This window comes from Plasmodium brasilianum, chromosome 10 (genome assembly GCF_023973825.1).
Source record: "Plasmodium brasilianum strain Bolivian I chromosome 10, whole genome shotgun sequence".
NCBI classification, from domain to species: Eukaryota; Apicomplexa; class Aconoidasida; order Haemosporida; family Plasmodiidae; genus Plasmodium; species Plasmodium brasilianum.
The window spans coordinates 1668397-1682087 of record NC_090123.1 but is presented as its reverse complement, the minus strand read 5'-3'; the positions used below and the strand labels follow the sequence as shown (position 1 = coordinate 1682087).

Below are 13691 nucleotides of genomic sequence, written 5' to 3'. Positions count from 1 at the left end.
TTAATTATTCACAAACTGGTAAAATAAATTATTCATATCATTTTCTAAACCGTTGAGGATATCTGCTACATTTAGATCTCCGCTGAATGAACGTAACATACTTTTAACAAAAAGATTAGCTGCTTTCTTAGTTTTATGAACATATTTATATTCTTCTATATATGGAGTATAAGATTTTGTATCATCAGCTGATGGATTTGATTCGTCCTTACTTTTCCCTGCTTTATGTTGTTGTTTTTCTTCCACTTCTTTCAATTCGTCTTCTTCTTCCTCTTCCTCTGTCTCTTCCAGTACTTTCTCCGCTTCTGTTTCTGATTGCTCCTCGACTTCCGTCACTTCTTCTAATTCTTTTACTACTGTCTCATCTTCATCATTTTCAGTTAGTTCTTCTTTTACCTCTTGGAGGTACGGATTATTTTGTCCATCACTTGTTGTTACATTTGGAGAAGGAACAGTCGTTCTTGTTGATTCACCTTCATTTCTAATTTGTCCTGTATTTTGTGGAATTGTTGTACGATCTCCTGAAGAAGTATTTTCTTCTTGCCTCTGGTTTGCATCTGCTACTTCGTGTCTTGTTTGTGTACCACCACTAATAGACTGTTTATCATTAGTAGTATCAAAATCATCGCAATCAATAAATTCATCAATAACATGACAACATTCTTCATCTTTATGATGATCTGTACTTTCTGTAGCATGTGAATCACTAGTTTTAGATTCTTTATCACTAGTAGTATCAAAATCATTACAATCAATAAATTCATCAATAACATGACAACATGTTCCATTTTCTTGATGATCATCATGGTCCTCCTCTTCCTTGTGAGTTTCTGTGCCAGCAATAGGTAACGTGCCACTTTCACTGACCTCTGAATTATTTAAAGCAGTATTACCAGGATTGTTGTCGTTAACTAGGTTTCTAGTCAAGCCCTCAGTACGTCTAACTTCACTTTCATGGCTACTATCGGAGGCATCTACGCCCTCATTTAATTTTTCATCATTTCCTCTAATGCTTATATCTCCATGTTGTAAATCTGCAAGCCCATTTACACTATTACCATAAAATTTATTATTATACTCAGAACCTTTTCTTAAATTATATTTTCTCTGAAATGTTCCTTGTTCATTGTTGTCGTCATTTATCACTCTTGAACTAGTTATGTATATGTAGAGATTTAAAAAAAATAAATAAAAAGTAATATCCAGAATTCTCATCATTTCGATCCTTTCTTAAAAAAAAAAAAAATTAAATTTAATTATTATTTATTTATCTTATGAAAAAAAAAAAAAAAAAAGATCTGATATAATAAGATCAATTAAAATAAGTGTTGTTCTAATAAAATGTACAATTTTAACATTACTTCATTGTTATATATGTTACTTAAAAATATAATAAAAAAACGCATATTTTGTTTATATTTAATTATGTAAATTTATTATAAATTACTTTGCGTTGTTATAATTATGTATTAAAAGAAAAAAAAAATTAAATAATTTCACTTTAAAAATTACAAAGGTAGCGGTACAATGTGCATATAAATATGTGGAGATTTGGAAAATTAAATGAATAGAAAAATTCTATAAAAAAGGGAGAAAAATATTTATACAAGCAAAAAAAAAAAAAATATATATATATTATATACATATATGCATATATACGTACATATATGTACATTCGTATTTAACAAAATTAAATATTTTTTTTTTTTTTTTGTTATTTTCAATTTAAAGCCATTTTTCTTTAAAATGTAAAATTTAAGCTTCCTTTTGGCCTATTAATTACAACTTAACAAATAATATTGACTTTCCCTTTATTTTCAAGATCAAAAATAAGAAAAATAAAACTACAATAATGCTAATTTTATATATTATGTACTTGGTTCTTAACTGCGGAGAGTGTTTAATTAGTTGAATTAATCTAAAGCTAATTAACAACTTTTCAAGTGAATACTTTTATGTATCATTTTCACAAAAAATAAGCAATTGTTTATACTATTATAAAATTTCCATTGTAATTCCAGATTAACCACTCTTCATAATTATTTAAAGAAACACTCAAATGACAATATCATATTTATGCAAAGTGAATTTGCAAGCATTTTGTGGAATAAATTATTAAAAATTATTTACAGATGAAGAAATATAGCAACGTGAATAATATATATATGATTAAATAAGAAATTTTTATTTCTTACGAGTGTAAAGTTATCTTGGCCCTTTGTCCTTTATCCTTTTTTCTTTTTTTTTTCTCATCTTAGTTTTACTAATTTATCATTACGCTAACGAAATGAAGAAGAAATAATTTTCTATTAAATGAAAATTATAAAATGACCATAACATGTCCAGTTATATTCCCATATTGGACTTACACAAATACCAGTTCTTACCATTTTTACATTTCATTGAATTATAAGTGTTCTAGTACTTTTACATACTTCTTAACTATAATATAGATATAATATTAAAGGAAAAAAATATGTAAAGACTATTAATAAACCATGAAAGTTAACTTTATTAAGAGATCACAAAATGCAGTATATTCGATTAATTCGTTGTATTGTTCTAGTGCATATTTCTTTAATTCATAATAACTTCCTCCTTTAAAATATTTCTCATTTTTTAATTGCAAAAATTTAAGTTAATGACATGTCACTTTCGAGATTATTTACTCTTAAAAACTCATGATACCATGATTAAAAAAAAGTAGATAAAAATAGATTTGTATACTGCTATAATTTTTATTCACATAACGAAATGTTTAATTAAAACATATTTATGTTAATTTAACAAAACCAAAAAAAAAAAAAAAAAAAAAATATATATATATATATATATATATATATATATATATATATATATATATATAGCAAATATATTTACATATATGTACCACATTTAAAATTACAGTAGAATTCGTATATGTCTAACATTACGAACACAATGCCAAAAATATACCTTTTTTTTTTTTTTTTAATTTTATTATACTTCAAAATAGTGAATAAGAATATATTAGGATTGATGAACAAATTAAATTATGAAATTTCCTGTGTCCTATTCAAATTATTTAAAAAGAACGAAGTCACATTTTTTGCTAGATCTTTAAGTGAATTATCAACTTAGTTACCATCATCGAGTAAACTAATCAAATCTTTCACTAAATTTTAAGCTTCATTTTTAATATTGTTAGCATAATTATTATCTCCGATAAGTGCCTCCCCTTCCGTTTCATTTGATGGAATTTTTTCTACGTCCTCTTTATTTACTTCCTGCTCTTTATGTTGTACTTGATCTGCCTCTATCCCCTCTTCATTTACTTCCTGCTCTTTATGTTGTACTTGATCTGCCTCTATCCCCTCTTTATTTACTTCCTGCTCTTTATGTTGTACTTGATATGCCTCCATCCTCTCTTCATTTACTTCCTGCTCTTTATGTTGCACTTGATCTGCCTCTATCCCCTCTTCATTTACTTCCTGCTCTTTATGTTGTACTTGATCTGCCTCTATCCCCTCTTTATTTACTTCCTGCTCTTTATGTTGTACTTGATATGCCTCCATCCTCTCTTCATTTACTTCCTGCTCTTTATGTTGCACTTGATCTGCCTCTATCCCCTCTTTATTTACTTCCTGCTCTTTATGTTGTACTTGATCTGCCTCCATCCTCTCTTCATTTCCTTCCTGCTCTTTATGTTGCACTTGATCTGCCTCTATCCCCTCTTCATTTACTTCCTGCTCTTTATGTTGTACTTGATCTGCCTCTATCCCCTCTTTATTTACTTCCTGCTCTTTATGTTGTACTTGATCTGCCTCCATCCTCTCTTCATTTCCTTCCTGCTCTTTATGTTGCACTTGATCTGCCTCTATCCCCTCTTCATTTCCTTCCTGCCCTTTATGTTGTACTTGATCTGCCTCTATACTCTCTTCATTTATTTCCTGTCCTTTATGTTGTACTTTACCTTCCTCTACCCCCTCTTCAGCATTCACTTCTAAAACTGCTTCTTCTTGGGTATTGTTAATTGCTTCTTGTATTTCATTTTCATTTTGATCTTCTCCTTCAAATGTATCGCATGGTGTATCAATGGTGTCGACATTATCATAATACCTGTCACTACAACAATCATTTAAACTGTCCCAATCAGAATCACTATCTTCTTGAGAGTCATCTCCGAATTCGGAGGAATGAGGACAATAAGGAGTTTCAGGACATTCAAGAGGTCCATGGCAGTCCAGTGGTTCGGGACAATCAGGGATTTCAGGGCAGTCAGGACATGTGAAATATTCAGAACAATCGGGACAGTCTATATCACACTTGAGGAATTCTTCTGAATGGTTACTAATATTAGACTCCTCTAATGTGTTTATAGAGTTATCGTTAACAATATTTTGAAGAGATTCATCTTCATGATTTGGGGGGAAAATGACAGACGTTTCAGTAGCCGGAGGGTCTGGAACTTGTTTAAGATCATCCACACTTACTGCTTCGGAATTATGAGGCTGTCCATCATTAGCACTATCGTAAGATAAATTATTATCATGTTTGACATTACTTCTTAAATTATGTTTTCTTGTATTTGTGACATCACCATTTTTAACGTTATTCACTTCATTTCCTTCGTACTTGCATACACACGAATTAAACAAAAACAAATATAAAGAAGTATATAAAATGTTCCTCATTATGATCATGTCTTAATATAAAAATGTTCAAATGTTCACATATATGTATATTTATATTTATATTTATAAGTACATATTCTTTTTTTTTCTTATTTTATTCGAATTACAAGCGATTTATTTTGATGCTCACAAACAACAAAATATACCGATTAATTATTTATTAATCTATACAATAAAATAACAAATTTTTAGGAAAACAAAAAAAAAAAAAAAAATTAAATAGTCTTTTTTTCTTTTTTTTTCTTACAAAGTTTGCATTAAATTAAATTTAATAAATTCTTCTACTCTGCACAAAGACAAACAAAAAATGTAACTGTTAACTAGAATAATTCAGTTAACTATGAATTGTTAAATAATATTATACATACATAAATATGTATTAATGTACAGATAAATTAATTTCACTTGAATTCAAAAAAAGTAACGACACTCTATTCATTTGCGAAATTGTGGACATTTGGAAAATAGCAAGGCAGAAGAATTTTTTTAAAAAACAAAAAATTATATTGCAAATGAAAAAATCAAAAAAAAAAAAAAAGAAAATTAATAAAATAAAGAAATTACATTTTACCATAATTCACTGTTATTCTTATGGGTTATTTCCGCTTCTCAGTTAGTTCAAAACCCAACAACAGTTTTTCAAGTATGAGCATTTTTTCCCCTTAAATTTCCCAATAAAATTTAATAGCTCATTTAATGACGACAGTGCTTTTAATATTGTTTCTGTTATAACGCACATCACATAGGAATAGAACAAAAATGAAATTATATCATTTTTTATTTGTTCAAAATAAAAATTACATAATTTTTGAGACAACGTACTCATATTTCTGTAAAATAAGAAATAGCTAGGTGTGCAGTACTGTTGTGTGTGCAAATAAGAAGTCATTTAGTAAAAAAGGGCTTTTCTTCATTATTTTATTATTATTATTATTTTTTTTATTATTATTTTTTTATTTTATTCTTTTTAATTACTTTTTTTTATTATTTCATTATTTCATTATTTCGTTATTTCATTATTTCGTTATTTCATTATTTCATTATTTTATTATTTCATTATTTTATTATTTCATTTTCACTTTATATTTTACTACTATTCTATTATTTTTAACAAATTAATCAATAAAAAGGCCTTTGAAAAACAAAAAAAAAAAATTTTTTTTTTTTGCAACAAAAATAATAAAATTAAAATAGTACAAACAGGTAGACGTCCTCAAATATCGGTTATATATTCATTCATTTACTCTTAAAAATATTATATTTCACAGTATCATAAATACAGTAGTCTTCACGCCAACTTGTCAGCTATAATATTCTTTTTGTGCTAAAATGGAAAATAATAAATTAAACTGTTTAATGGGTTTATCAGATGCTCACTCTTTGAGTAATATGGTGAGGTTCTACTATTTGTTTTATACAAATATATATGCATATATGTATGAATTATGGATGCACGTAGCCTCCTTAAAATAATATGTAGCGTATAATCATTTTAGACTTAATTTTTAAATATAAAATATTAAATATTAAAATCACAACAAAATTATTATTATGATGATTTGCGTTCTTTAATATATGTTATAATTCAACGAAACAGAACATATGTTCAAATGACCTAAAATTATATAACTTTAGTATCTTCTCACATTCATTATTTACTTTTTCATACATCCATCAAATTTTTGATGACGAATATTTCAAAATTTTTTAAAGCATATTTTTTTTGGAATCTAAAGAAATTGTTTTATGTTGTTACATTTATGCATTTTTTTTTTTTTTTTGGAACTAATGATAGTATTATTCAATAAATAAAGCGAAACAAATGATCCTGCTTTATTCTCTCATTGCACTATATCAGCCAATTCTTTCCTTGTAATAATGTAACCTAAAGCCGTAGTAATGTATACATTAAATTTTTTGTTATATAAAGTAAAATAATACAAAAATATTTATTGTAATAAATAAATACATAAGAAAAAAGATAAAAAAAAAAAATAAATAAACAAATATTGTTTTATACAATAATGGAATATTCAATCTTTTAAGAATTACGCCACATTACAAATAGTTCAAAAAAAAGACCATTTTTTTTTTCTTTAAAATAACGTAGATTTATAACTGCAAATAGCATATTATAAGATTATCAGCAAAGTATAAACTATGTAAACGTGCTATACATATTTTTACGTAATTATTTTTCATATTAGAAAACAATGTTGTTACCATATGTTTTCATATAAAACTGATTTTATTACCACGCTGATATTCTAATGAAAAAGGACAAGTAACTTTTATTTATGAAATATGACAAAGCTTAACATACACGTAGGCAGGATGCACTATTGGGCGTACCTATGAAATCCTCAAATTAATGCGGTTATAATAGTCATAAAACATTAGTACTTACAATATTTTCCTAACTTCAATATAATATATATAAAAATAAATATATTTTTATTTCTTCCTACTTAATATTATCCTTTCATATATTTTGTGAAAATGACGCAATAACGAAGAACAATTTGTGAAGTTAATCTTCATTCTATAAGATTAAATTATTTTTTATATTAGCAAATTATCATTAAAAAAAAAAAAAAAAAAAAAAAAACCTTAAGAAAGCAGTTCTTTAGTATTTAAATTTTTTAAAAAAAAGAGTTCTATTTCTTTTAGTAAAGATTTTACTGTGTCATCAACCTCCATATTATCATCAAGTAAATTAATTAACCCTTTTACTAAAGAATCTGCTGTCTTCTTAGCATTATTAGCATCTTTATAATCTCCCATAAGTGATTCATGAGCCTTTGTGTCATTTGGTGGGACCTCATTTCGTTCTTCTTTTCCTTTCTCACCTTTTTTGGCATCCTTTTCTTCTTCTGCGCTTTCATTCTCCTCTACTTCTTTATCCGTTTCCTCACTTTTACGTCCTTCCACCTCTTCTTCATCTTCATCTTCATCTTCATTATCCTGTAGATCTTCATCCTTCAAATGAACTTCCATTTCTGTCACTTCCTGAACACTTTGTTCATTGTCTACTTCATCATCTTGCTCTTCAACTTTTTCCTCTAATACAAGTTCTTCCTTATTCTCTTCTTGTTTTTTGTTTTCATCAGTTACGTCCTTAAGGATGTTATTATTTTCTTCATCATTTTGTTGATCTCCATCAACAGATGTAGTAATTTTTTGTCTACTTGCGTCTCCATTATCTGGTGCATCAGCAAGAGCATTACTGTTGTGTGTATCTGCCCCTTTGTCACTTAATTGGACAGTATGACTATTAACATCGACAGATTCAGCACTTTTCTTCCCATGTTCAACTGGGTCATTCTGATTCGCAATATTGCCAGGTTGAGTAGTTATAGCAATTTCTTCGGTAACTCCATCGCCTGTCCTTTTTTCCACGCCAATTACAGTACTCATAGGTATTGTATTTCCCTCATCCATGTCCTGGTGTTCATCTTTACGTGGACTACTCTGTTGAGAATCTCCTGTTGGTGGACTTGCAATAGCTTCTTTTGGTTCATTAGTTCTGCCATCATTATCAGTCGTAGAAGCCTTATCATCCTCCCTTCGTTCGCTAGTACCTCCCTTGTTATCTCCCCCAGGTGGAGAATTCTCAACAGCCTTAGGTCCCCCATCAACCGTATGTTCTTCATTAACCATAGGACTTTTAACATCCTTAGTACTTACATCCGTAGCAGGAACCTTAACCTCCGCAGTAGTTTCAGCACTTGTCGAATCTGCATCTCCCTTAGGACCTTCTTGAACACTTGCAGTACCACTTTTAGAACTAATATCATTTCTTGGATCTGTATCACCTTTTATACCATTTTTACCAGGGTCGCCTTCAAGCGGACCTTCTCTATCTGGAGTACCATCTTCTTCTCCTTTCGTAATACTTAAGTTTTCATTTTGTGAATCTTTACCTTCTTTCTTTGAGTCATCTATATCTTCTGAGTTTAAGTCACTATTTTTACGTTGTAAAGATAAATTACCAGTTGTAGAACCATTTCTTAAATTATATTTTTTCTGATTCATAACTTCCTTACTCGTCACATTACTTTCATGTGTACACAAATTTAAAAGAATGAGGAAAAAAGAAATACGAACGAATTTTATCATTTTAAGATTTTCTTTTTGTTAAACATTAAAAAGGGGAAAATGTATGTATGTATATATATATATATATATATAAATTCATAATTTAGGGCCAACTTTACTTCAGTAAAAACTGTTTCAACTTTTGGTACGCTTTAAAAAAAAAAGTTAAAAAATTAGCAAAATTCTATAATAAAAGGGACATACGCCCATATTATATATATATATATATGTAAACCTAGTACGCTTAAAAAAAAAACATTACTTCAAAAATTCAAGCTCTTTTCTTTCTTTTATTTTAAGTTTTATTTTATTTTATTTTTTTTTTTTCTTAAAATAAGTGAAATTAAATATTGTTTAAAAAACTTATTTTGCTCATCTAATGGTTCATAAAGTGTCCAATTTGGCGATTATGAACCAAGGAAAAAAAAAAAAAAAAAGGATTAATCATACTAATATACTAATATGCCAACACATTTATGATATAATATACTTAAAATTATGTCATATTATTGTATATGTCACGTCCGTACAAAAGTGCATACACAAGTGCAAGTACTTATTATACGAACTTCACCAGAAAGTATTCTTATTTTTTCAATTTTTTTTTTTTTTTTGCTTCTGAATACGTTTACAAGATAAAATATAATTATAATTAATAAGATAAAAATGAGCAATGTGCAATACATAAAAACTATGGTATCTTCGCGTGTCGTTTCCATGTCCGAATTTTTTCTTTTAGCACTTAATTGAAAATAGTATTATACTTTTCATTTAGGTAATAAAATGAATTTTAGGTTTTTTATACCTCATATATATGTTATATTTAATGTGTGTGCAAAAAAAAAAAAATTTCTTTTTCTTTTTTTTTTTTTTTTTGGTTCATAAAAAATAAAAATTTGTAATCTGTATTTTTCTGTTACATGGCAACATATTATTATTAAACTAAATTTAATGGAAAATAAAAAAAAAAAAAAAGAAAAAGGACAACAAAAAGGATGATATATGATACACTACTTTTTGCTCAAAAATCATTCAAAATATCATTCTTATATGTCAATTTAGCTATCTATGAAGTACTTTTCGACACTCCATATATGAATTATTAAAGACTGTATGTTCATCTTTTAAATCTATTACATATTATTCCAAAAAAAAAAAAAATAATAAAGGAAAATTTTTAAAATAATTTTCCATTTTTTAAACAAAAAAAAAAAAATTATACACTTAATTTCCCTTTTTCAGTAAATACACTCATCATTATATTATCAATAAAAGTCATAAAAAGCATTTTTATAAAATATAAAAATAATAAAATAAATCTATTCCTGTTGACAGATTTACATACTCTTTAATCACCTTTTTTTTTTTTTTTTCTAGGATTATACTTATTATTTTATGTTAGTCTTTGCAAAATATATCCCTTATATGTTATTTTATATTTATGAAATTCTTAATTAATGTTATAGTATTTATAAATAGTATAAGGAGTTGTAACTAACGCTAAATTAACATATTCAGGTAATTATGTGCTCACTTAATTAAAAACCGATAGTGTTGTCAACTTATTTTTATAATTTTATTACCCATTTACATAAACACAAATATATGTATATGTTCTCCTAACGTTAACAAAAATTTGTTTTAATTTGCATAAAATTTGCTAGATAAATTAAGGATGTATATCATTCGAATTCTTTTAAAGGGATTTAATTTTACAAAAAAAAAGTTTGTCTTTTATTTTTATTATTACTATTATTATTTTTTTTTGTTTTTTTTATGGCATTTCGAAGTTATAGCCTAATTTGCGATATAAAGAAGAATATTACAAAAAACATGTCAAATATATATATATATATATATGTATGTAAATATATGTGCTCCTTTTTATTCACTTAAAATTAAGTGAATAAATGAGCTATATCTTTTTCAAATTCCTTCATGGTGTTGGAGACCCCAATTTCTTGATCAAATGAACTTAAAATATTCTTCATTATATTCTGAGATTTTTTAACATGATTGTAAACTTCAAGATCTTTGGCAATTAACTTGTGGGCATTAGTATCATTAAATGGAACATCTTTTATTTCTTTTTTTTGTTCGGTTACATTTTCCTTTGGAAGTTCACCTGCTTCCTCTTTTTTGTCCTCTTCTACCATATCTTCTTCATCTTCTACTTCTGCCACCTCCTCTTTTTCAAGCTCTTCTTCATATATATTTTCCTCTCTCGAATAACCATCATCATATTCGTAATCATCATTGTCATCCTCCTCCTGCTTTTCCTCTTTTATTTCATCTTCACTTGGGTGTATATCGTTATTTTCCCCTGCAGGAATTGTTAATGGTTCTAACGCGTTTTTATTTGATGTTTCTGTTGGGTCTTGTACACTCTCCACAATTTTTGAACCTTCTGCTTCATTATTCGACCCAGGTACATTTACTGCTTTTTCTTGTGTATCCTGAGAAGGTACTGGCACACTTTCCTCTCTTTCTTTGCTTTCTTCTAAAGGCCGTGGTGCTTCTCTTCCACTATCTAATGTTGTTGACTCTGCTGTTGGACGTGGTGCCTGATGTGGTGTACCATTTTTTTCTGTGTTTCCTGATTCCCGCTTCCCAGGTTCTTGTGCATCCGTTGTATCCATATCTCTTAATATTGATCCTGTTTCTGATTTTACTGCAAGGTCTTTTGTAGTTAAATGTGTTTGTCTTTCTTTTTCTGCCAATTCTGTTCCTTCTCTGGGGGGTTCTAGTTCCCTTGGATCTTCAGGTACTTGATGTTCAGATACTTCTGAAACACCTGGTTTTGGATCAGTATTCACTTTGCCATCCTCCGGATCTGGCAAAGATGACGAATTTGATGAATCTGAAGAGTTTAACGAACTTGGTGAACTTTGCGAATCTGACGAATGATTGGGACCTGAAGGATCTAATGAATCTTTTGAATCTTCAAGAACTGGAGAACTTGATGGTTCTAATGAACCTTCAGGATCTCGTGCCCCTGGTAAACCTGATGAATATTGTAGTGTCTGTGACTCAAGTTCTTCCGCCTTTTTCGATGGATCTTTTGATCCTCCCACTTCAGGATTTTCTGTTACCACTGCGGTTTCTGATTCCCCTGGATTTTCAGGTAATTGCGGACCAAGTTCTTGGGAATCTGTTAATACTCCATTTCTTCTATCTACTGAATTTTCTAATTCTTCACTTTGTCCTTGTTTCTTTGAAGGGTCTTCTTCTTCTTCTTTTTCTTTGCTCTCCCTGTCAGTATCTGCATCATGTACTTCTAAGTGTTGTGCTTGTTCCACTGCTCCTGCGCGTCTATCATCAGTAGATGAAGCAACTTGTTCAGGAGAGTCTATTCGTCCATCTTCTACTTGCCTTCCACGTATATCATGTCCATCTGCCTCATCTGTATCTGCCTTATTGCCAGCAGATGCCTTATCATCAGGACTTAAAGCAGCTGGAACATCATCTTGTCCTTTAATTATGTTGTTATGTTCATCATCACAATGTTCTTCACTTCCTGTGTTCACATTTTCGTGTTCGTGTTGCCAAGAAACAATGTCATTTATAGAACCATTTCTCAAATTTGTTTTTCTTTGATTTACTATTTCATTACTTACGAAATTATATTCACGTAAACATAAATTTTGAAATGAGAAGTAAAAAACAACATTAAATATTTTATTCATTTTGAACTTCAAAAAAAAAAAATATATATATATATATATATAAATGTTAAGGTATCTCAAAATGAAATAACACAGAGCACAAGACAAGAAAAAATTGGAAAATTGTGAACAGTTTCGGTTTAACTAATTTTTAACGAAGTAAGAAGAACAAATACACCGATTGTTTATTTATCACATATAATATAAGTTTTAAAAAAAAAAAAATAATAAAATATACGAAATTATTATGTTACGTATAATATCATTCATTCTGAACACTTCTTTTTTCCATCTTTTTTCTTTTTCCTTTTTTTTTTTTATTTTTTAAACAAAAAAATTGGGAAAAAAATGTAACTGTTCCTTTCAGTTATCAGATTAATATAAAAATACCATCTATAATTTTTAAAAAATTAATAAAAACATTTCCATTACCCTAAAAGAAGTTTTTGAAAATGTGAGAAATTTTCCTTTTTTTTCTAATTTTATTACTCCCTTTTATAGAAAAATTTATAGAAATTTGCTTCCTCGTTGTTATCAAATATGCAGATTGCGACTTCGTAACTGTCCTATTTTAACATCGTTAATAAAAAAAAAAATAAAAAAAATAAAATAATTACAACTGTGTAACTATTATAAATATTTACCTTACACATTTCATTATTGTTAAGGAAAAGTAAGCAGTTCACTTGTTTAATATTCAGAAATTCACTGTCTATAAAACATTAATTTTTTTCTAATTTTAACATTATAGTAAGGAAGTTTTACTATGAATATAAAAATTTAAACATATATAATAATTAATTGAGTAAATGAAGGCGTAACTATATAAATTTATAGTTTTCATTTATTTTCGATAAATCGTGCAAAATTAAGTTAAATATTTAAACTATTCATTAGTACTGATTTTAGATTTAATATATACAATATTTTTATTGTTGGGAAGACCTTTGGGTTGATGTACTATCTTTTTTTTTTCTTTTTTTTTATTTTCCTGAAATGTGATTGGTTGCTAATTATATATTTATTTCCTTTATTTATAATAAATTAGAGTTATGTTTGAATTAGGTTTAATAATAAATAAATAAAACTCAAAAAATTATAAGTGTTACTATACATAAACATTATTTAAAAAAAAAAAAAAAATCAACGAAAAACATCTACGGGAATTTAACGTGTTCTGGTATCTCTTACCTCACACATTGTAACATCTCTTCGTAAAAAAAAAAAAAAAAAAAAAAGTTTAATTACGTAAAAT

At 27.6% G+C, this 13691-nt stretch overlaps 4 protein-coding genes across 4 annotated transcripts; all 4 read right to left on the bottom strand.

Moving 5' to 3' along the window:
• Window positions 1-1218, bottom strand: MKS88_003415 (uncharacterized protein; the record flags this gene model as incomplete). The annotated part of the gene is made up of 1 exon (XM_067216505.1): window positions 1-1218. One exon carries the CDS (start codon window positions 1216-1218, stop codon window positions 1-3), a length of 1218 nt encoding a protein of 405 aa, XP_067073145.1.
• A 1943-nt stretch (window positions 1219-3161) lies between these two features.
• MKS88_003414 (uncharacterized protein) lies at window positions 3162-4673 on the bottom strand (the record flags this gene model as incomplete). The annotated part of the gene is made up of 1 exon (XM_067216502.1): window positions 3162-4673. The coding sequence occupies one exon, from the start codon at window positions 4671-4673 to the stop codon at window positions 3162-3164; it is 1512 nt and encodes a 503-aa protein (XP_067073144.1).
• A 2610-nt stretch (window positions 4674-7283) lies between these two features.
• MKS88_003413 (uncharacterized protein) lies at window positions 7284-8792 on the bottom strand (the record flags this gene model as incomplete). The annotated part of the gene is made up of 1 exon (XM_067216501.1): window positions 7284-8792. The coding sequence occupies one exon, from the start codon at window positions 8790-8792 to the stop codon at window positions 7284-7286; it is 1509 nt and encodes a 502-aa protein (XP_067073143.1).
• A 1877-nt stretch (window positions 8793-10669) lies between these two features.
• On the bottom strand, window positions 10670-12457 carry MKS88_003412 (uncharacterized protein; the record flags this gene model as incomplete). The annotated part of the gene is made up of 1 exon (XM_067216500.1): window positions 10670-12457. The coding sequence occupies one exon, from the start codon at window positions 12455-12457 to the stop codon at window positions 10670-10672; it is 1788 nt and encodes a 595-aa protein (XP_067073142.1).
• Between the last annotated feature and the right edge of the window lie 1234 nt (window positions 12458-13691).